We start from the raw sequence: 21179 nt of genomic DNA on the forward strand, positions 1-21179 counted from the left end.
ATAGAGTCACGGCCAGAAAGAAGGTAACCGTTGGCCGACTGGAGAGGCTTCCTGTGGCAACAGCTGAGAACCTAGGCAACGTGGTCACTCCACGTGTATAAATTCAGACTTACATAGCAGCTGTGAGGAAGACAGGACGCTCTATTTTCCTCGCTAAGCCTCATTTATTTCCTGTTATGTCCCCTTCCCGGATAGAAACTCCTCCCAGCCTCAAAATTTGGTATGCCCCTTTCCTCCCATAAGTACAAAAGCTTCACATTGACCATACCTTTCCTGTATACCCATTAGACTGCACCCCGCCCCACACACATCGCGCACATCCTCCCCAACTCTGCAGGCTCAGGTTTCCATTCCCCAGGCTGCAGGGAGGCTAGTTGATCCCGATTCCATTATCTGAAGCCTGGGAAGACCCTTGACTCACAGGTGATTAGGGATGGAGCCAAGAGCTGCCTCCCCTTAGCTGGGCTAATGGAGTGGAACTGTGAGAGAGACTTCCTAATCAGATCAGCTCTCATTTCTAGACTCTCAGGTGGCCCATCCCGGCAGAAAAGGGAGAAAACCAATGCTTGTCCAGCCGGGAACAGAACAGGATGTACCTGGAGAGTTGTTTCCCGGCTGACCAGCAGGGCCATGCCCAGCCAGAATATGGTAAATAACACCAAGAAAAGCATGAGCATTACAGCAGGGCCAGAGAGAAAGCATAAGGACATGGTTTCCAAAGTCAGTTCCCTTTATTAAATGTTGATTTTTCACAGACCAGAAATACAAAATAAAAGTAGAAATAGGCCCCAGTTAGGAGCTACAGGCCTGACCCCACATGACCCCTGCTGCAGCAACTTGAACAGGACAAGCAGCAGCTATATCCGTAAGGTCGGGAAAGTAGGATGAGGATTTGGATCCTGCACTGCCCTGCCTCCCAGCCAATCTCTCCCCAGATTATAAAGAGCCATCCTTGTGAAGCAGCAGAGAAAGACGCATCCCCTGCTGCCCTAGCGAAGTGCATACCACCAGGAGAGCTTGTTCAGATGGCACGGAATCCAAGGACTACATTTGATATGAAGAGAAACTGGTACGAAAATATGAGTGGGAAGACAGAGAGTGTGACAGGGCAAGCCCAAGGAGGGAGAATTTTCCTCCTCTCTACTCATCAGATCCTGATGCCGAGTCTTCTGAGCTGGGGGGAGTACTGGCTAGTTCTTCTTCTTCAGAGTCCTGAAAACCAAAGGTCTCTTAAGGGGAAAGGTAAGAGTCCTGGCTGCCCTCCCCGCCATTCCTCAGTGGCGAAGGGCCCCCAATTCCCTACCCACCTCCCTAAACTCCAGCACTAGCCTTCAGAGCGTCAGAATTCCACCTGTCCACTCCATCTCATTACTCCTATAGACCAACCGTAACCCCTGGCCCAGAAACATCTGTCCCCACCCACCCACCCTTGACTCAGATGCCCCTAACCTTTCCAGGCCCCACAGCCCGCAAACTCCTGCCGCACCTCACTCCGCCTTCTCTTCTTTTTGCTCTTGTTCTCTCCTGAAGAGCTCTCATCACTGGACACAAACTCTTTGCTCTTGAAGCTCTCACTTAGCTGCCTTGGCGACGACTTGGACGACGAGCCCCTAGAAGGCGTTGATTTCTTTTCCATCTTTACTTTGACTTTCTTCTTCTTCTTTGACTTGTCCCTATATTAGCAAGAGGGAAAAGGGACTAGGCCTTCTGGTTCCCACCACCACCAAGGCCAAACCTCTCCTAGCTTTCACAGGGCCATTCTCAATCCTAGTCACACTGCCCATCTCACTCTAAACGTAAACAACCAGCTATGTCAACCCCAAGTGCCCCAAGGGAGAGCATCCAAAGCAAATAACCAGAAGTATCAGGGGCCACAGCCTGAAGCAGCCCCATATGCAAAACTTACTTAACATCTCCTGCTTTATCTTTAAAAATTCATGTAAATTATGCTCCATGATAATTTTAATTCCTCCATACCTTCAAATAAAATTGACCCTCTAAAAAAATGGGCCCTATAATTCCCCTGGCACGTTACCCATACTTGGACAAGTGCCTACCCAGATTGGAGCAGCACTACCCTGCTGCAGAGAGAAGCATATTTAACACCCAGTTCTCAATCTGGACCTGCAAAAATATCCACCAAAAAAAAGCAGATACTGGGTCATTTTGTTCCTGACACTCACCTCTTAGAAGACTCACCCCGGCCCCCTTCATATTCTTTCATGGCTTTTTCATATTCCCTCCTGGCATCCTCAGCCTTGCGATCCCACTCCTGTCTCACACACACAGAAAAATAAGAGAGAAGAATGAGACCTCTTCCTTTGATGCAGGCAAAATCTAGAAAGAACAGTTCCACCAATGGCCCCCCCGGCCCCTCTATCAGTTACAAGGTTCGCCACCCCTTGTCTCTGCAGCTACTCACCTCTTTCTTCTCTTTGGACATTCCCTTCCAAATCTCGCCTGCCTTCTTGGAAAGATCAGTGATACTGATGCCAGGATGGTCTGACTTGATCTTCTCTCGGCTGGCATTGAGCCACAGCATGTAGGCAGACATGGGCCTCTTGGGGGCATTGGGGTCCTTGCCCTTCTTCACCTACATAGAAACGAAAACAGATGCCTTCAGCCATCTATTTCCCACAGACGTCCACATTCTCCCAAAGAAATTACTTGGATCACCTACTTGGAGGAAAAAAATGGAGAAAGGAGTAAACAGCATCAGGCTGGACCAAGAGCTCCCTAAAAGCAGAGACCATGTCTTCCTCCCCTCTGCACCCCAGTGCCTAGCTCACTAGGGGCCCTTTCCTTGGGCTCCTGAGAAAGAAGCTACCTGTCTCCTAATTCAGATCTCCCAGATGCTAATTATCTCAAGGACCAGAGAAAAATTTCCCAGAAGATACTCAAGACCATAATCACTGGCTACAAAAAGTAGCACCAAGAGGACCAACTGACAGGTCCTGCTGGTGGTGGACAGGAGGCGGTAAAGAAAATGGCTTCCCCAACACCCTCCCATTTAGAGGTGAGTCTGTACCTCCATAGGCTTCTTGCGGCTCTTGCGATCTTTGGCCATCTTGGCCTTTTTAAGCTGTTTCCGTTTCTTCTCATCCCGGTCACTGTCACCCTCATTACTGGAGGAGCTAGCAGAGGCATTGCTGTCAAACCTGCCAAAGAGAGTGGGGCTTAGACTCCTGAAGGGAGGAGAGCAGCCCATAGCGCCAAGGATAGGAAGAAAACAAGTCCAAAGATACCTGCCCAGAAAGGGGAGAGGGAGGAGGACCACAGGACGGCCTCCACCACCAGCCCCCAACCCCACCTCCTCCCCCTCACTGAGGTGGCTTCAACCATCCCCTCTCCAGACCCAGCCACAGCAATGAGTTATTTGTTGAATCAATAAATGAAAAGCAAATGAACCAATGGGCTTCAGCTGCTCTCTTTGGTCACAGCCTAACCCAAGTCCTACTCCATCCCCACGCCCCCGGAGGACAGAAACTTTGTCTCATCTTGCCCAGAACATGCCCTAAGTCCACTTTTCCACCTCCTTTGAGTTAATCATCTTAACCCACCCTACAGTCTTTTCTGATGAAGAGATAATTAGTTACCATAAAAAGTGGGGAAAACCAACTTCAGGCCAACCCAGCAAATACCCATATAAGTCAGTCCTATCTGATACACGTGGAAGTCCTCAGAGATAGAACTACCTTACACCTGTATGGTGCTGAACACTTTTCAAGGCATTTGCATAAGCATTTGCTCACTGACCTTCATAAGTATGTGGCAAGCAGAACTAGTGGACACCTGGCAAATTTTTTTTTTCTTCTGCCCAATATTCATTCCCAATTCTTCTGGATTAACGATTCCAATCTTCTGTTGGGAAGCACCTTACCCCCATCCATGGGGGGTTCACCCCAACCACAGGCTCTAAGGGTGGGTACCTGGCCTAGTTCTGGCCCATCAGAGCACATCCTAGTAACCCAGACTCAGAAGGGGCAGTAACTATGCTGTTTACTGCTGTTCTGAGAGAAGAGGCACTTGTGGGTGTTACACTAGTAGGATCAAGCCTGCCCAGAGCTTCTGAGGGTCATTTGGCACTGCCTGGAGCAAACCTATCTCAATATAAGGAAATCAGAATAGAAACAGATTCCCCACAACTTTTGAGCACTTGGATCCAGATGCCTGAAGCCAACTATATCCCTGGACTCTCCAGCTAGACAAACTTATAAAATTCCCTTATTATGCTAAAGTCACTTTGAGTCACAGTTCAGACATCGGCAATCAAGAGCCTTCATCAACACAGCACAGGGGGACCACTGCCCTTTTATAGGTGAAGGCACAGATCCAACAATGGACGACCCAAGGACTCCCAGCTAGTAAGCAGTCAAGCACTGGCTCTTATTCTCATTCTCTCCCTACTGTACTTTTCTAGCTTCCCAACGTGCCCTGCATTTACAAAGCCCTTGACAGTTTTCAAAGCATTTCCATCTATCCCTCTTTGGAAGTCACTTTTCCACCCTGGATCAGTAGCTAATGCTGGGACATGAGAAATGTCCAGAAATCTTTTGGTCCCTTAAGCTTATAGGCCACCACCTCACCCCCATGAGGTGGAAGCAAAACTCACTCCTCTGCCACGTCTTCCTCCTCTTCACCTGGGTTGAATGACTCATCTGAAAAAGAACACAGGATGTATCAACTGTGTCCCAGTGGAAATCCTGCTCCCTTACCCAGACATGCAACTCTGGCCCCAGGGTGAGCCTAGCCCTGGCTCCAGGGAAGAGTCTGACCACCCCTGTGCCCCAGAACTGCCAAGGCCAGCCCACCGGTTTCTTCTCCTGAGTCATCGCTGCTGTCATTGGCATTCTCTTCCCGGATCTTGCCCTCCTCCTTCATCCGCTCCAAGTAGGCATCATGCTGATCTTCATCAGAGTCGGCATATTCGTCGTAGTTTGGGTTCATGCCCTAGCCAGGGAAGAGAAGAGAGTGAGGACCAGCTGGCCCTGGTGCCAGGGCCCCTGCACACTCAAAAGCACTCCCCCATGCCTGTGAGTAACATCAGAGCAGCAGCTCCCAGGAGAGCCCCGGGGCTGCACTGTCCACACACAGCCAACGTGCAGGGCCTACGCCGAGGACTTCCTGCCAGCTGGTTAGTCCAAGCCCCTCCCTCTCCCAGCCCACTGGGGGCTCCTGAGGGGCTGCAGAGACTGATCTAAGGTCATGCTGAGGAAACCTGCACCAGGAGGGGGAAGGGTCACACGCACCTCTTTTTTCTATAAGGGTAAGAAAAGAAGAGAGAGTGAAAAAGAAGCCGGAAAACTCCCTGCCCCTCCCCGCCTGCAGAAAGAACAGGAGAGAGGCTCATCCTTTCCACACACGCAGGTACCTCTTTCAATCCTCGGTTTTTGATGTTGAGTTTTTTTGCGTTGACAAAATCAAACAGCTTCCCGTACTCCTCCCTGAGGGAAGATGCGCCATGTTACCAGACAGCAAGGCTAACGCAGGGCTGGACCACAGACTGTTCTGACACCCATGGGCAGGGACCTGTGGGGCCTGGAGCTCCTGACCACATTATCCAACCCAACAGCTCAGAGACCCCCAGAGGACAGCAGTAAGGAAGAGGCAGACACTAGTCCTGAAAGTCTTGGAACACACCAGTCTGCACAGTCTTAAGAGTTCTGGGGAAAAAAAGGCAGGGAGGGGTGTGTACCTATTTACAAGACATGCACGGAGCTGGGGTATGTCAGGAGAGGGGACGTTATCACCTTTTTACTGGTCTGTATCTCATACTTCACAGGGTGGTTATGAGGATTAAGCACAAAGATGTTTGTAAAACGTTTAGCCCACAGCAAGCACTCAATAAACATTAGCTGTTAGGTGCTGTGTTCTCGGGCAGAAAGCTCATTCCAGGAAAGAGAGAGATAGCATTTCTACCAAGAGGGGAGTGCAGAAGAAAGGCTCGTACTGAACACACACGGCTTTTGTAATAGAGAAAACAGTATTTTTCTTTAAGTACAGAAAGAAGACAACGGAGAGGCTTCCAAAGGCTGGGCGTTCCAAGGAAAAGAACCAAATCCCAGGGACCAGGACACCCAGGAAGTGACTGGCAGAGGCTCTCACCTCTCAATGCTACTGAAGGTGTACTGAGTGCCCTGCTTGGTCTCGATTTCAAAGTCAAAGGAACGAGTGGTGGTGGTACCGCGGGCAAAGTTGACAAAGGAGATCTCATCGAAGCGGATGTGCACTGGCGGCTTGTGGACGTAGATGAAGCCCCGCTCCAGCGGGTACAGCAGTCCCGAGCTGGCCTTGTAGGAGCAGGTGATGCACTGGGCCCCTGAGTGCCTGGTGGAGGGCACAGGGAGCCCAGTCAGTGCCTACCTGGGCAGCAGGTGGCACAGAGCCAAAGGGCACATCTCTCAGCAGAGACATAACGTGTGCTGAGGCCCTCAAGGGAGTGCACCTCACTAAGCTACTCTGAGGGAGGCAACTAACACCATCAAGATATGACCCAACCAGGCCTCTAAGAGGCCACATTCCCATCCCAGGGGGCATTTACCAAGGAGACACAGCCAAGCCCCTCCCCAGGCAGGCCAGGACCACAGGCCTGCACACTCACCCTTGGAAGTTGCCTGGAACTGTGATCTTGCGGTTGACCAGCGCTTTCATGACCCGGCTGACCATCTCGTACAGGGATCCCGACATGTTCTTGGTGAGACGCCCCTCAAAGCGCTTCTCTACCTCTTCCCTACAAAGAGACGAAGACAAGGTCATGAGCACTGCTGTCTTTTAATAGCACACCTGTCCCCTGCCTGGACAGCAGCAGGACAGAGTCCAAGGAGACACTCACTCATTCATGTTGAGAGTCAAGGAGATGTCCTCATCCTTGGAGAAGAGGAGGATCAGGAAGTGGTAACGGGTTTGGCCCTGCTTGATGGGAGGATCCAGGCTGATCTGGTAAGCAAAAGCCAACAGGGTTTAGCACCAGTCGATCCTCCATAAGAACTTGCTGACTAACTAAACACCACTGAGATCTGTTTACTAAAGACTCAGGCAAAAACCAGGACAACCCACCCCCATGGTTTCTGCTTACCACAAAGAACATCTGGCGCTGGTCCTTGTGGGGCAGCAAAAAGAGACGCAGTACCGTGGTGTATGGTATCTTGTAGTCAAAGGTCTTGCCGTGTAGGTGCAGAAAGGTGGGATAGATCCGAATGTCATAACGGCCTCGAGGAGTCAGACACTGCAGCTCCCGGAAGATGCAGATGGCATCTCCAGTGGCCTGGATCACATCCGCCTTAGACAGCACATTCTGGGCAAAGGCCTGCAAAGGCACACAGTGGTCATGGAGTAGCGGGATCTTGCTCCTGGACCAGCCAGGGCCCACGTGGCACCATCTCCTCCCAAGGCGACCAGGGAGGCCTCACCTCAACAGGGTCCACGCCATCCTCCTGGGTGGGAGGCACGTAGAAGCGCACCTCCATGAGAGAGACCTCTGCATCATCGTTCTGGTGGAATTCCAGTGTCACCTCATTCTTCCCTGTGGTGCACTGGGACACATTGCTGAGGGGTATCTCGAAGACCGGCTGGTCGCCAATGTCAAAGGAGAGCAGCTGCCCTGTGGGGAAAGGGCTTTTCAAGCCACAAGCTCCTTCCCTTGGGTCTGTGTAAACAACATCCCCCACCCGTGGACCATAGGTTCCCTGAGGATAGGGCACCGGGGCTGTTTTGTGCAAACTATACCCTCAAGACCATGCACAGTGCCTGATACACCGTTGGTCCTCAAGAAATACACGATGAATTACAGACTGATAGGAAATCAGAGATAGTTGGCAGAGGAGAACAAAACAAGCTAAAAGCTGAAACCTTTCACCCTGTTTTCTCCCCCAGACCTCAATCTTTCCCAGGACTCACCACCAAACTTCACCGTCCCCCAGTTCCAGCCCTTCACACATAGGTCCTTCTCCATCAGTTCAAGGCGATAGTGAGTTTTGAAGAAATCAGAGAGTTTCTCAAACTCCTGTACGTGGAACAGAGAGAGCAATCCCAGTAAAGCCTCAATACACACTTGAACATTCTGGGATTGGCTATTTCTGAGAAACTGCCCTAATATACCTTTTATCAGAAATCCATGCTGACTTAGAATCTCAGCTATAGAATTATTTAAAAGGCTGTTAAAGAGGTTGGTTCTGGGGACTGGATCTCAGGCTGGGAGAGGAGGAAAGTAAGAAACTGACATTCCTGGTTATGAGCGTCTGGTTTTGTGTAGGTACTGCTCTAATGAAAGTGGAAGTTAAGAGGAAGTGAAGTCTTTAACTCAAGCAGCTCAAAATGGAAAAACAAAACCCAAACTAAAGCATCCTGCTAAGACTCTGAACCTAGATAAAGGCAATGAGCAGAAACCACCAAAGAAATCAAAACAGCATAAAATATTCTGGAGTCAAGGCACAAAGAAACTGTGGAGACTGACACCCAAAGCTGACCACTGCTTAATGGACTCAATGGCTCTGCTCTAAGGAGCCCAAACTAGCAAGTACAACGTTATCAAAGGAAGGAGCCTCAGTTCTCTCTAGAAGATTAAATATAAAGAAGATGGCCCGGTAAAAAGAGGATTTGTGGCAACAGGACATCTCACCGATTCTCGGAAGCCGTCATACTTGTAGACATGGCCATTTTTTGTGAGCAGTTTAAGTCCATGGCCCAGAGCTACACGGCGCCAGATGCCTTCCGTCAACTCCCCAGCCTGGATATTGTCCACTTTGCCCGTCTTACTATTCTTGAAGATGATGCCCTGGCGGCTCAACCTCAGCCGACCATCATTCTGTTGGGAAAAAAACAGGTCCAAATGCACAGGGATGGTGCGCAGTGCATACCAGGTACATTCCCACCCAGCACCCCTCCTGGGCTGCCCAGATATCAGTGCAGGAGCAACAGCTGAAGTGCTAAGGACAGACAAGTAGTGAGGAAGTCTGGATTCTAATCGTGGCTCTGGCATCAAAACCCCTTGCAGGTCCTGAGTTTCAGGATTCAGGACTGAGCAGCATGTAAGGTTCCTTAACTCTCGTACTCTCTCTCGATATTCTCTTTAGGGAACACTAGGTACACAATATACTCCTTTTCTAAAGAAGCAACATTACCAAGGCCAGCTCTTGTTAACGGCCAAAAAGTCTACTCCCCTTCCCTCTGCCCCCTGTACTAAAAGGCCAAGCCCTTCTTACCATGGAGCCTTTCACCTCCTGATAGATGTCGTTGAACTCCAGTGTTTCTGCCATGCTGACCTGCTCCTGTTGTCCTCAACTGGGAGGTGGGCCCCAACTCCTGCCTGGATGGGTATGCAGACTCTTAGGAGGTTGGGAATCTGAATTCAAGAGGGAGATGGAGAAGCATGAAAGATAATACCTCCCTTTGCTCAGGATGGAGCCAGGTGGCACCCCTTGGCTGCGCCTGGAAATTCTCAAGATCTCCTCTGCTTGGAAGCCTGTGGGCCGGCTCTCTAGAGCTCGTGGGGCCAGGCCCAGCCCTGGCTGGAGAAGAGGGCCTGGAGTAGCGCTTACACGCCAACCAGACACCCGCTCTGGGAGCTCCACCGGGCGCCATGGCAACGAGCAGCGGAACCCCAGGGCCTGCCGGAGCCTGCAGCTCGCCCGCGCCCCAACCCAACTCAGCGCGCAGTTTCCCTCCCAGTGCCCCTACCGCGACGCGGCCCCAGACCCACGGCTCCCCCCTCCCCCTAAAATGGATTCGCCCGCTGCCGTGGATTCGAGCGCGGACTGATCCATCTGGAGCGTCCCGCGGGGGAGCAGGGCCCGAGCCCTCCTGGGGCACGGGGACGGCGACCACCCACCTTCTCAAGCTGCAGCCTCGCGACGCCCCGGGTGCGGGCGGTGGGCGCGCTGGGGGATGCGGGGGAGGGGGGCGGGGACACGGGGGATGGGGGGACGCTGGGGAAGCTTTTCCCGCGTGCGCGGCCCCGCGTCCTGCCACCGGAAGCCGTGCACAGACCATAGAGAGGACGAGCTGGTTAGAGAGACCCGAGACCGGCCCGCCAAAGACGTAGTCACATAGAGCGGCTGCGGCGCTGGAGGACCTGAGGGAAGCCGGCCTGCGACGAAAGTGACGGAGTCCGACTAGAACCTGGGGGCGCATAGGAGTGTAAAAATTACAGACACTTCCTCAGTGGAGAACTAGGTTCTAGAGAGAGCTTGTGGAGTTTTATTTTTCAGACTTTGCACAGATGCGTGTGTATGTGTGTCCCTCTCTCCTGCATAGTAGTGGTTTCAGTGGAGTAGAGGGAGGCTGGGGGACAAGAAGAAAAGTATTTAAAGAGTTGTGGGGAGAAATGGCCCCTCCTACTGGCTGCCAAGAGCATGCGGATTTTAGTGTCTTTGTGGCTGTACCGTTCTCCCTGGCACATGGGATTGGCTCCTTTTTGAAATGAGTTCACTGTCTATACCCCCCAAATTTCACATCCGTAACTGCAATGTATGGGTGGCCTGGAAGAGGCTGGCAAAAGCAGTATCAAGTTCAAGTCTGGTGTCAGTTTCACCGTGGAGCCGGAACTGATTTGAAACCACATCAGTCTCGGATTGCAGAAGCCAGGCCCCCCTTATATAGTCGTAGGGCGCATCTTGCAAAATCAAAGGAAGCCAGACCTTGAAGAGATGCTTGAATTTGTCTACTACAACTTCCTTTGCACATGGGAAAACTGGTCTCAGGGAGTTAGCAACAAAGATGGAGGCTGGAACCCAAATCCCTTTACCCCGGTCCAGTTCTCTTCTATCACAATCACAGTGACTCTACATTCAGAATGATGGATATGTGTCCTGCATAACGACATTAGGATAGAATATTTAAACTCAAGATTTCTCTGACAGTCTGACTTAAAACAGTTAGAAAAGCTTGCTAACTCAATCCTGGGTAAAGAGAGGACGGGAATACACTGCTGCTCCCTGAACTCATGGCTGCTCCAGCACTACCTAGCAACATAAATTCAACTGGATTCAATAAATGTGTAGTGAGCTCCAACACAGGTACGGGATTTGAGGAAACTAGTAAATAAGACAGAAACAGCCCCAGCCTTCCAGGAGCATGTAATCTAACAAATGATTCAGATAAGTGAACTGACAGTAAAACAAAACCCAATGTGATAATGCTATGCTACAGGTAGAGCTTTAGCCACTGCCATCTTGAGTAGGAAATATGAACTATGTGACTGTTTACTCATACCCTGCCCGGAGACCAAGAGAAGTGTTCCAGAGACCCCTCCCCCTGACCTCTGCTATTGGAGGCAACTAGGGAAGGGAGGAACTGGCTGCAGGATTGAGTGGCTTTAGGAAGATCTCAGGAATGAAGGGGGTACTCAGCTCAGGCAGGCTCTTAAGTGGCTGGGGGATGGGGCATTGCGAGGGGCTTTAAGGAAAGAATGAAGCAGCTGGTGAGCTGAGATGAAGATGCGGCATAACAGAATGGAACAGAAACGGTAGACAGAGTGCAGATAAAACATGAGTCCCAGAGGGCCCTAGCCAGCTGCATCCCAGGCAATCAGGAGCCTGGAATTGGAGACCCCACCCCTGCCGTGACATCACAGGGGAGTGGGGTGGAGACGAACAAAAAGGGGGTCCCCCGCCCTGGCCTTGGGCTCTTGGCAGCCTAGAGTGTCAAGAGCAGAGAGCCTGGGCACTGGGCTAGGGTTGCCTGACTTAAAGGAGCAGGCTCCCTATTCCTCCAGCCCCTCTAAGCTGTCCCCTCCAGGCGGTGGTCTCTGTCTCCCCGCCCAGAGGATCTCTCCCTCCTGAGGCCACCACTGGGTCTTTTCTGAGTGGTCCCTGATCACTCTGTCAACATGAACTGCATTTCAGATTTCTTCACCTACGAGACCACCAAGTCAGTGGTTGTGAAGAGCTGGACCATTGGAATCATCAACCGAGCAGTTCAGCTTCTGATCATCTCCTATTTTGTGGGGTGAGTCTGTGGCTCTCCAGGTCCTAGGAGGGAGGGCTGCCTGATGTGCTGTCCCCCAATCCCCTCAGTGTTGCTGTCCAGCTTCCTAAGCTTATCCTCTCATGGGGGAAAGCCTCTTATGTGGAGCCATGTCCCAAGGACTGGCCTCTGCCACCCCTACTAGCGATCTGGTGCCCAGGTGAGTTTTTTCCCCCAGCAAATCCTCTGGAGTTGGAGGGTGGTCTTCAGGCACATACTACAAGAATGGGAGTACCTGCCCCTGCACTACCCTCCACCAGGAGAGGTCTCAGGTGACCATCTCCCCTCTCCCTACTCTCATCTCCCCCCAACCAGAGAATGGACAGACCACACACATACACATCTTCTCATTCCCCTCAGTCAACTCTTTGGGGTCTCAAACAGATGTGAGAACACAGGGAAGAGAAAGGAGAGGCACTGAAACCAGGCAGGTGGTGACAGGTTGATTAGGTTGGTGGCAGGGTGAGAAGGAGAGAAGTGGATCTACTTTAGCATTAGAAGCAGAATTAGAAGCACTTCCCCTTCTGGCATGGAGAGATGGTGAGAGGACATGGAAAGGGGAGAAGCCTTTGCTCCTGGAGGGAAGGACAAAGCGGGGAGATCTGTCTCTTTGGAGTAGGGGGAGGTGTGGAGAAACAGAGACACAGAAAACACTCAAGGGAAGAGTTGCTGAGGAGAAAAATGTGGCTTTTCCTCCGCAAGAATCCAGAAATGCTCTCCCCTTTGTCAGAAAGCATAAATGCCCTACTTCTACCTGACTCTGCACCATATAACCCATCCTGGGAGTTGCTTAAGAGCCAGTAACAAAGGACCACAGAGCAGACAATGGCCGGGGGAAAAACACAGGTTCTGTCCTTCTTGTGGTCATTCGCACACACTGGTGGGCACCAGGAAATACAGGCAGAAACCTTGAAGGCTTTCTTTCCTGGCGTACCGGTCTCTAATGTGATGCTGTTCTTTGAGACAATGGGTCTGTGTGTGTAAGACAGCAAGCCACTGACAACTGTCATGGGTTAATTCAAGCAAGTGAAAGGAGACATCTGTGTGCATGTGGGCTGGAGCTGGGTGTGAGTGGGCCGCTTACTGAAGGTCGGAGTAGCATGTGATGGTGTGTGTGGAAAGGTGGGTAGATGTGGATTAAGGGGTTTTTCGCTCCTCTTGCTTAGTTAGAGCCAGTAGGCTTCATTTATGTGGATGTTGTAGACGAGAGTATACATCTACGCTCCTAGTGGGGATATTAGAGAAGGGATTCAAGCTTTAGGGTAGGATTAAATGACCTTGAAGTTCCCTTCCAACTTTGAGGTTTTGTGAGATACAATGTTTGGAAATGTTCCGTGTCCACATCTCCAGAGCCTGGGTTGAAGTCGGTGCTTAAAGATTCCATGTTCACATGTACATGCGATGCTGTGATTATTTATAGCCACAAGGTGATATGTTGGTCTAGGTGAGTGCAAAAGCTGCCTCAGCACATTCCTAGCCTGGCCCAGCTCCATTGGCTCCAGTCAGAAGATTGATGGAGGGTAGGTAGCCAGCTCCTGGACCAGTCCACTCAGCTCCCCCGCTGCCTGTGTCTCTCCCTCATCATGATCCAATCTGATGCTCCGACCCTCAGTGCTGGATCCCAGCCTGCTGGAGAGGCTCTTTGGCGTCTTGATATCCAATCCCATCCATCTCCCAGCCTGACAGCTCCCCATGGAGCAACTCCTTCCAGTTATATCAGTGCATTCTGCAGCCCAACTCTCAGGCCTGAACCCAATCTCTGTGCACAGCAGCCCATGCACCATTAGGACTTCATGAATCCATTGTCATTAACTGAGCAAAAATGTATTGAGTGTCTCTTTGTGGTAGGCATTATGCTCTGAGGATAGAACAGTGGGCAAAAGCAGACAGGGTCCTCATCCTCATGAAGCTTACAATGCAAGAGATGGACATTAATCAAATAATCTCCAGAAACAAATGTAAAATTTCAACTGCAGCTCAGGGTTCGAAGAAGAGGTGCACGGTGCTAGGAGAGCTGCTGGTATGGAGATAGTTGACCTGGTTGGGGAATTCAGAGAAGGTTTTCTGAAGATGTGACATCCAAGCTAATCTGAAGGAGCAACCCAGGGGAAAGCAAGAAAGGAAGAGGGTTGAAGGCAGAGAAACCCAGCTCTGCAAAGGGAAAGAGCATGGCGAATGGGGAGAAGAGAAGGTCTTTATGGCTAGAGCAGAGGGAGCAAAGGCGAGGGTGGTGTAAGTTGGGGATGGGATCACAGACAGAGGCCCCACCTCTGATACCTCACATCTTTTGTTTTTGGAGAAGAGTAATGGATGGGAAGCTACTGAAGCACCATAACCTGTGTGTGTATATGTGTGTGCCTGTGTGATTGAGAGAAAGGCAGACATGATGAGATCTGAGTTGGGAAGATCGCTCAGGCTGATACGCCAAGGGTTTGGAGTGGGTAGGAGTAGATACGAGAAAACCAGTGAAGAGGCAGAGCAGTCACATGGAAAGAGATGTTGGAAGCTTGGACTCCATAGAATTTGAAAGGATTTTTAATGCTTTAATGTGATGTTAACGCTAAAGTAACACTTCAATCTCTTCCATATTAGCCCTGCCGGGTAGACCAGATGCGCAACCTTACCTAGGCCACATGTGATATGAGCCAACCATTCCTCTTATGCACTCACAGCAACACACCACCTAATCGTCCCCACACAAACTAGCCTCTAGCCTCCACTGCTTGTGTGTAGTTGACACCACCTCATCACAGGTTTCCTTTACTCAACTCCCCCCCCACCCCAACAGGGACACAGAGAGGCCAGGACTTACCTGGTGTTTCTCACGACGTCTCTCCCGGGCACAGGTAGTAATCCCTAGTCTCCTCTATGGGTTGGACTTCCTAAGAGCCAATCTGCTTTCTAGATCCAATGGGGACCTGAGGAGGAAGTAGAAGGAGATCCCTGGGGCCCGAGTCTCCAGAAGCGCTGGCCCGTGCACAGCCTGCACTTGGTTTTCAGGGCCTTGCTGGAGGAAGCTACCTCCCTGCAAACTAGCGGTGAGGGACCCTCCCAGCCCTTTGATGCTGCATCCATTAGAAGGATCTGTGGTGGCTGAAGGTGCCTCTGACCCCATCATAGCCCTGCTCTCCCTGCCTTGTTCCTCCCCTGGCAAAGCCCCATCCACAAACTTACCATTTACACAGCTACCCCCTTTGATTCATAATGTTCAGCCTCGTTTCAAATCTTACATAGGAGCTTAATACATAAAGCAGTTAAAAGCTACTCTAGTTTAAAGAGAAGGGCCAGGAATTCTACCTTCTTGGCCCCCTACCCCATCCTCTCAGCTCAAGGTAGCACCCAGAGGCACCTCACTGGCACACTAGGTGACATATGGTGGAAATACCTGTTGGAACCCCCATCTTACAAGTGTAGAGAGAGGCATGGCTTTCATTTTTGTCTCCCCTCTCCCCTCACCACACCCTACGATGGGGAGACCACGGAACGTGGAGCCCCTGGTTAGAAGCCTCGCTCTGACACCAACTGGGAGTGGGGCTTGGTGGGGCCATTTTACATCTCTAAGTCTCTGTCCTTATATCTGGAAAATGGGTGTAGGAATGCTTCTCCCTGGGAGTGATGGCGAGGGGAGGTAACATGTCGGGTGCCTTGCCTGAGATGGGTGACTCGGTAATAGGTGTTGACCGTTATTATTTCATAGACTCCCCATCACGCCTCCCCCTTTCCCTCTGCCCAGCTCATGCCTTCCTGAGAGACCCTCTCCTCCAGGCACACACAACACACACTCCTCACACCCACTCCCTGGCCTCCTCCCTGACTCCCTGGAAGGGGCCGCTGCTCTGGCCTCCTTCCTGCACATCCCACCTGCCAAGGATCTGCCACCCGCCTTCCGCTCTATAAATAATAAACCAGGAACACAAGAAAAAAATAAGTCAAAGCAGCAGAGTAAATGCCAAGAATTGAAGGCTCAGTCCTGCCCCATCTCCTCAGCCCTGGCCTCTAGAGACAGACTCAACTCTCTGTTCTGGAAATGAAGCATCCCCTTTTTCAAGCTGCCCTGATGACTTCCTCAGCCCCGTGAGGCCACTGGAATTCTTCCACTTGTTATTTAACTTGGAGAAAGAATTCAGATGTGGCCTCTCCTCCCCAGTGGGCATAAGAGGGAGGCCTGAAGGAAGAGGAGGAGGAAAGAGATTGATTAATTGTTCCTCCAAGCCCTCAGCCCTTTCTCCTGAGACTTTCCTACCTGCTAGGACATTAGACTGTGTTCTCTCTGGTGACAAGGCAGGGCCAGCAGGACAAGGACCAGGATCCAGTTCAGGAGGCCAGCTGAGGCCTGGCCATGAGCTAGAACACAGCTGGAGACCTTCCAGTGAGGTGGTCGTGAGCAGTCTGCCTGGGTAGGAGCCCACATATCAGCTTGGCAGTTTAGCCCACCACTCTGTGTCGCAGTGTCCTCATGTGTAACATAATGATAATAACAAAGCTGTCTCGTTGGGTTGTGGTAGAGATTGAATGAATCCTTAACACATACAGCACTTAGCGTGCTACGTTGATTATACGATATTAGTAATCTGAACTCTGCTTCTCACCTGCGAATATTCCTGGACTGAAGGACAGGAGAGGGGCCTCAGGAAGCTATTTCATTAGATCAGTACTCAGAGATGTGTCCATTCTGTGGCCAGGCACACTGAGGTTCCAGAGAGTGTGTCATGACTGTGGCTTCCACTCGGCCAAGTGTCCAGCAGCGACACAGCTGCTCTTAGCTGGGAGCAGAGAGACTGGGCCTTAGACCTCACTTCCTCCACCCCACAGGGCCCCAGGCTGTGAGCTAATAATGCTCATTTGGATAACTTCACCTTTCTGGTAATGGATGCTCCCTTCTCTTCTGCCAGGACAGAAGATGATGGATGAGATTTCTATGTGAGCTATCCTTCCTTGCAAGACCTTAATGAAACACCTCCCCTTCCAAAAAAAGAAGAGAATAATGCTAGGAAATAAAGCCCACCACACCACAGGCTTCTATAGAGGCGCGGTGTTCATAAGAGCATTTTACAAGCATGCGAATAACTCTTAATGGTGGTGCATTAGTCAGGATGTTGCCTGCTGTAAGGCAGCAACAATAAAACAGGTGACAGGTTAGGAGCCATCGCCGGCAGTGGCTGCAACACCACTCTTTCTCTCCCACTCAAGAGAGCATTCTGAATTCAAGCACATGAGGGAAGCACAATTGTGGGGATAACTCAACCCTCTCCCTGAAAACTGGATAAGGAGCAGCTTGCAAACACCAGCCTGTGTTCACATAAACATGTTGGGCAGGTGACCATCCCACCAGGGACTGTGACCCCAGCATGACCCGGGAGCTGCTCCCCTCTGCGTCTCTCAACATCAGGGAACCACAGAGGTCATCCAGTCCAAGGAGCTTCCTCTCAGCACAGCCGGAAGGTGGGCATCAGGCCTTTCCTTGAGTCTTCCTGGGCTTGTGACACTCGCTCCCTCCCACAGCAGCCCGTGCATAGACGCCTCTCTGGGGGTTAGGAAGCTCCTGGGCCTGAAGTTGTAACCCTCTCCTTATAAATTCCTCGGGCCAGCCCAGGTGCTGCCCTCGGCAGTGTCCTTGCCTAGGCCCCCCAGCATTGTCCTCTCTGCGCTACATAATCTCCAGTTCCTTCTGCTCTTCTTCATCTGCTTCCTCTCCATCTAATGGGGCTCTCCACCCTTGTACCACCCTGGGTAGCCTGCAGAAAGTAACCCTAACCCAGCATTTCCAAAAGTGCACTACAATGCATGAGATGTCACCAGTGTTTCTTCAAAACTGAGAGAGCACAGCATTTTCCAAACATACTCGATGAGGTTTGCTCAGCTGTACAATGGGGACAGTAGCAGCGTCTGCCTCCCAGTGTCCTGTCAGGAACAACTGGGACTGCTCCTCAGGCTGGAAGCATGGTTTCCAGGCCAAGAGTGGCTTGAGCCTTGAGGGCTGTGATGGGTAATTTCAAATGGAAAGGCGGGCACCTCACAGAAATGCAGAGGGAAGAGTTGTCTGCAAGTGTCTTCAGGCCCTTCTTGCTGCAGGGGAAGGGTGAGAGAGTCCCGGGAGGGAGGAGGGCATGGAAGAAGGGGTCTCTCCCTGATCCACGTGATGGGGTGATGGCTGGAAGCTGCAAGGAGAAACTAGTACAGGCAAATGTCCACTAGGTGGCAGCACAAGCCAAGGAATAAGATCAGAGGCCCTTCTTGCCTCCCAACCCAACTCCATTTACCTGCCAGGTAAAGGCTCAGCCGTTGCCCTCCCTCCCCTCTCCATCCACAGAGGGAGACTGCCCAGTGTCCAGCTCCCAAGTGCCTTCAGTGACTCATTTACTGAACACCCACCATGTGCCAGGCACTTAGGGTACAGCCATGAACAAAGCCTGGGATGCATGGGGTTAGAGGCCTAGGATCCACACCTTCTCTCTCTGGGGTGCCTGCCAGACAGGTGGTCTCCACAGTCAGTGGGAATGACAATGCGTTCTCCACTAGGCGAGTGAAAATTGCTTCTTGAGGGATAAAACTATCTCACTCTTTTTATGTATAAAGCACAAGTAAACATACAATACATAAATAGATATCTATACAGTAGCCCCCCTTATCTGCAGGGGAGACTCTTCAAGACCCGCAGTGGATGCCTGAAGCCACAGATAGTACAAAACCCCATATGTACAATGTTCTTTCCTATACATACATACCTATGATAAACTCTAATTTATAAATTAGGCTCAGTAAGAGATTAACAAGAATAACTAATAAAATAGAACAATTATAACAATATGTTGTAATAAAAATTATGTGAATGTGGTCTCTCTCTCTCTCTCTCTTAAAATATCTTATTGTACAAATTTAATGCCTTTTCCATCTTCACCAAGCACTTACTACTCACTTTAGCCATACTTTTGCAGCTTCAGGTGCAGCAGCAAAACTAGCACGAATTTCTTTTGCTTTCTCCACAATTTCACAGAGAGAAGATTCATTCTTACCGCAGACCTTAGCAACCTCAGCACACGATCTTTTTTCCTTTCCTTATTAAGTCGAGACCTTTCACCTTTTCACTTAAAGGAAGCACTTTATAGCTTCTCTTTTGCTCAGCCGAATTGCCAGCATCACCACTCTGGCCCTTTGAGGCCATTATTAAGTAAAATAAGGGTTGCTTGAACACAGCACGGGGATACAGTTGATGTGATAACCGAGAGGACTACTGAGAGGCATATACAGCGTGGATGCGCCGGACAAAGGGCTGATTCACATCCCCTGGGCAGGAGGGAGTGGGACAGTGTGAGTGTACAATTTAAAACTTATGAATTGTTTATTTCTAGAATTTTCCATTTAATATTTCCAGACCGCCATTGACCGCAGGTAACTGAAACCGTGGAAAGTGAAACTGCAGATAAGCGAGGACTACTGTAGTGTTCAGATTTCATGGGGGGATTACAGTTAGGAAAAAAAAAAATATCTAAAAAGGCTCCTTAAGGGGAAAAGATGGAGAAACACTAGTCTAAGCCAACCCAGGGCTCACCCTCAGGCCGCCCCTCCCCCCATCTCCAGCACAGGCCTCCACCTGCCAGGGACCCCATGTCATCCTAACATTATCAGGAAGGGAACCTCTCTCAGCCTCTGTCTGATGGCTCTAGACCCTTCTTTCTTGCTCTCCATCTCTGCTTTCCTGCCCAGGTGGGTTTTCCTGCACGAGAAGGCATACCAGGTACGGGACACAGCCATTGAGTCCTCGGTGGTGACCAAGGTGAAGGGCTTTGGACAGTATGCCAACAGAGTCATGGACGTGTCTGATTATGTGACCCCACCCCAGGTATGGTCCCCCCCACCCCAGGGCGCAGTGTGGACGCCCAGATGCTAGGCAGGTTGGAGGGGAGGAGGCAGGGCAGGAAGAGTGCTCACGGGATCCCCAAACCAGCATCTGGCATCAGTGGCCCGGAGAATTCCTTCCTCAGCGGCTGGGAGGTGGGGGAGCTTGGGCCTGCCATCGGAGTGCAGCACTGGGCATCGGGAAAGCTGGGCTCCCCTCGGGATCTGCCAACTTGTCCTGTAATCAAGGACAACACACAGAAGGAGCAAGAGGGGCTGGAGGGTGGTTGGGAAAGGCTGGTTTGGACCCACCTGTGTACTTGATTAGCCTTGTGACCTTAGCCAGATCTCTCAACTCGAGCCTCAGTTTCCTCGTCTATAGACTGGGGATAACAATGGTACCCACCTCACAGATTGACAGTGTTGCACTTTTTCTCTCCCTCCCCAAGGGCACCTCTGTTTTTGTCATCATCACCAAGATGATCGTTACTGAAAACCAGATGCAAGGATTCTGCCCAGAGGTGAGGGGAGGGAGGGAGGTCAGATGAAGTGGTCAAGGAAGAAAATGTTTGGGGGCTGGGGCTGGCAGGGAGGGGCAAGCATGTAAGCAGAGGCCCAAGGTCCGGCCTTGGAGCCGTGTCTGCGACCTGTACCCTCCAGAGGCCCCCAGTTGTGGGGAGGCAGTGGGAGCAGAGGGGCTCACCCAGGGTCCGTCACCCACCTGCAGACCTGTCTCCCCACAGAGCGAGGAGAAGTACCGCTGTGTGTCAGACAGCCAGTGCAGGCCCGAGCGCTTCCCAGGTGGCGGTGAGTGCAGCCCCGTCCGTCCGCGCCCCTCACAACCCCAAAGTGTTAGCGTGCCCTAGAGGGCAGCACATCCCTCACCACCTAGGAGAGAGAGTGGGAATTGGCCTATGTGTGTGCCAGACCCAGTCCAGGGATGGTGGTGACAGACAGGTGTGCCAGGAGGTGGCAAGTGCTGTCAAGGAGGTACTGTGGGAGCTGGGGGAGGGAGGGAAATTGGTTTTGGGTGGGTGACCCCAGTGGCTTCCTAGAGGCACTGAGATTTGAGATGGGCCCTGAAGGATGGGTAGGACTTGGCAGGATGGGAGGTTCTAGGCAGAAGGAACAGCTGCAGCAAAGGCTCAGAGGCCAGGAGGAGCATGCTGTGATTGTAGAACAAGAGGACAAGGGACCCTGGGGTGGCCGGGGCTTGGAACCTGTGAGAGGAGAGCTGTCACCGCCCTTTGGCTTGGTCTAGGGCTCGGGAAGAGGGGAGAGAAGAGTTCTGCAGGGCTAATGTGTCACCATCGACCTCCCCTGCCCTGCCTGTCTTTCCCTCTACCTTTGGGGTCCCTGTGGGAGGGGGGTAGAGGAGTGGC

At 51.4% G+C, this 21179-nt stretch overlaps 2 protein-coding genes across 3 annotated transcripts in view; one reads left to right on the top strand and one right to left on the bottom strand.

Moving 5' to 3' along the window:
* Positions 1-712: 712 nt before the first annotated feature.
* Positions 713-10005, bottom strand: SSRP1 (structure specific recognition protein 1). 2 transcript variants are annotated; one of them, XM_008537759.2, is made up of 17 exons: positions 9827-10005; positions 9201-9340; positions 8618-8803; positions 7897-8002; positions 7410-7600; positions 7076-7306; positions 6833-6936; positions 6602-6730; positions 6106-6327; positions 5372-5444; positions 4812-4950; positions 4613-4658; positions 3029-3158; positions 2423-2593; positions 2184-2272; positions 1487-1673; positions 713-1212 (listed from the first exon to the last, which is right to left on the bottom strand). In XM_008537759.2, exons 2-17 carry the CDS (start codon positions 9252-9254, stop codon positions 1141-1143), a joined length of 2130 nt encoding a protein of 709 aa, XP_008535981.1. In that variant the 5' UTR covers positions 9255-9340; positions 9827-10005; the 3' UTR covers positions 713-1140. The 2 variants fall into 2 exon arrangements, with proteins under 2 accessions (XP_008535981.1, XP_070420043.1); XM_070563942.1 differs by having other exon boundaries at positions 9201-9304; positions 9827-10001.
* A 24-nt stretch (positions 10006-10029) lies between these two features.
* The window catches only part of P2RX3 (purinergic receptor P2X 3), a 33212-nt gene continuing 22062 nt past the window's right edge, over positions 10030-21179 (top strand). Inside the window, exons 1-4 of the mRNA XM_008537756.2 lie at positions 10030-11943; positions 19666-19801; positions 20247-20318; positions 20541-20604. Of these exons, the coding sequence (XP_008535978.1) occupies positions 11825-11943; positions 19666-19801; positions 20247-20318; positions 20541-20604 (391 nt within the window). The 5' untranslated portion in view covers positions 10030-11824. The remainder of the gene's footprint in view (positions 11944-19665; positions 19802-20246; positions 20319-20540; positions 20605-21179) is intronic.

Source organism: Equus przewalskii, chromosome 11 (assembly GCF_037783145.1).
Source record: "Equus przewalskii isolate Varuska chromosome 11, EquPr2, whole genome shotgun sequence".
Taxonomy (NCBI): Eukaryota; Metazoa; Chordata; class Mammalia; order Perissodactyla; family Equidae; genus Equus; species Equus przewalskii.

Excerpts from the sequence above, each read along its gene's own strand:
- SSRP1 (XM_008537759.2), bottom strand. The coding sequence starts at position 9,254 with ATGGCAGAAACACTGGAGTTCAACGACATCTATCAGGAGGTGAAAGGC. Across the intron at positions 7,307-7,409 it reads ATGGCGTGGACCCTGTTGAG|GCCTTTGCCCAGAATGTGCT; the intron begins GTGAGGCCTCCC and ends GTGCCTTTGCAG. Across the intron at positions 3,159-4,612 it reads GAGGAAGACGTGGCAGAGGA|GTTTGACAGCAATGCCTCTG; the intron begins GTGAGTTTTGCT and ends TCTCTTTGGCAG.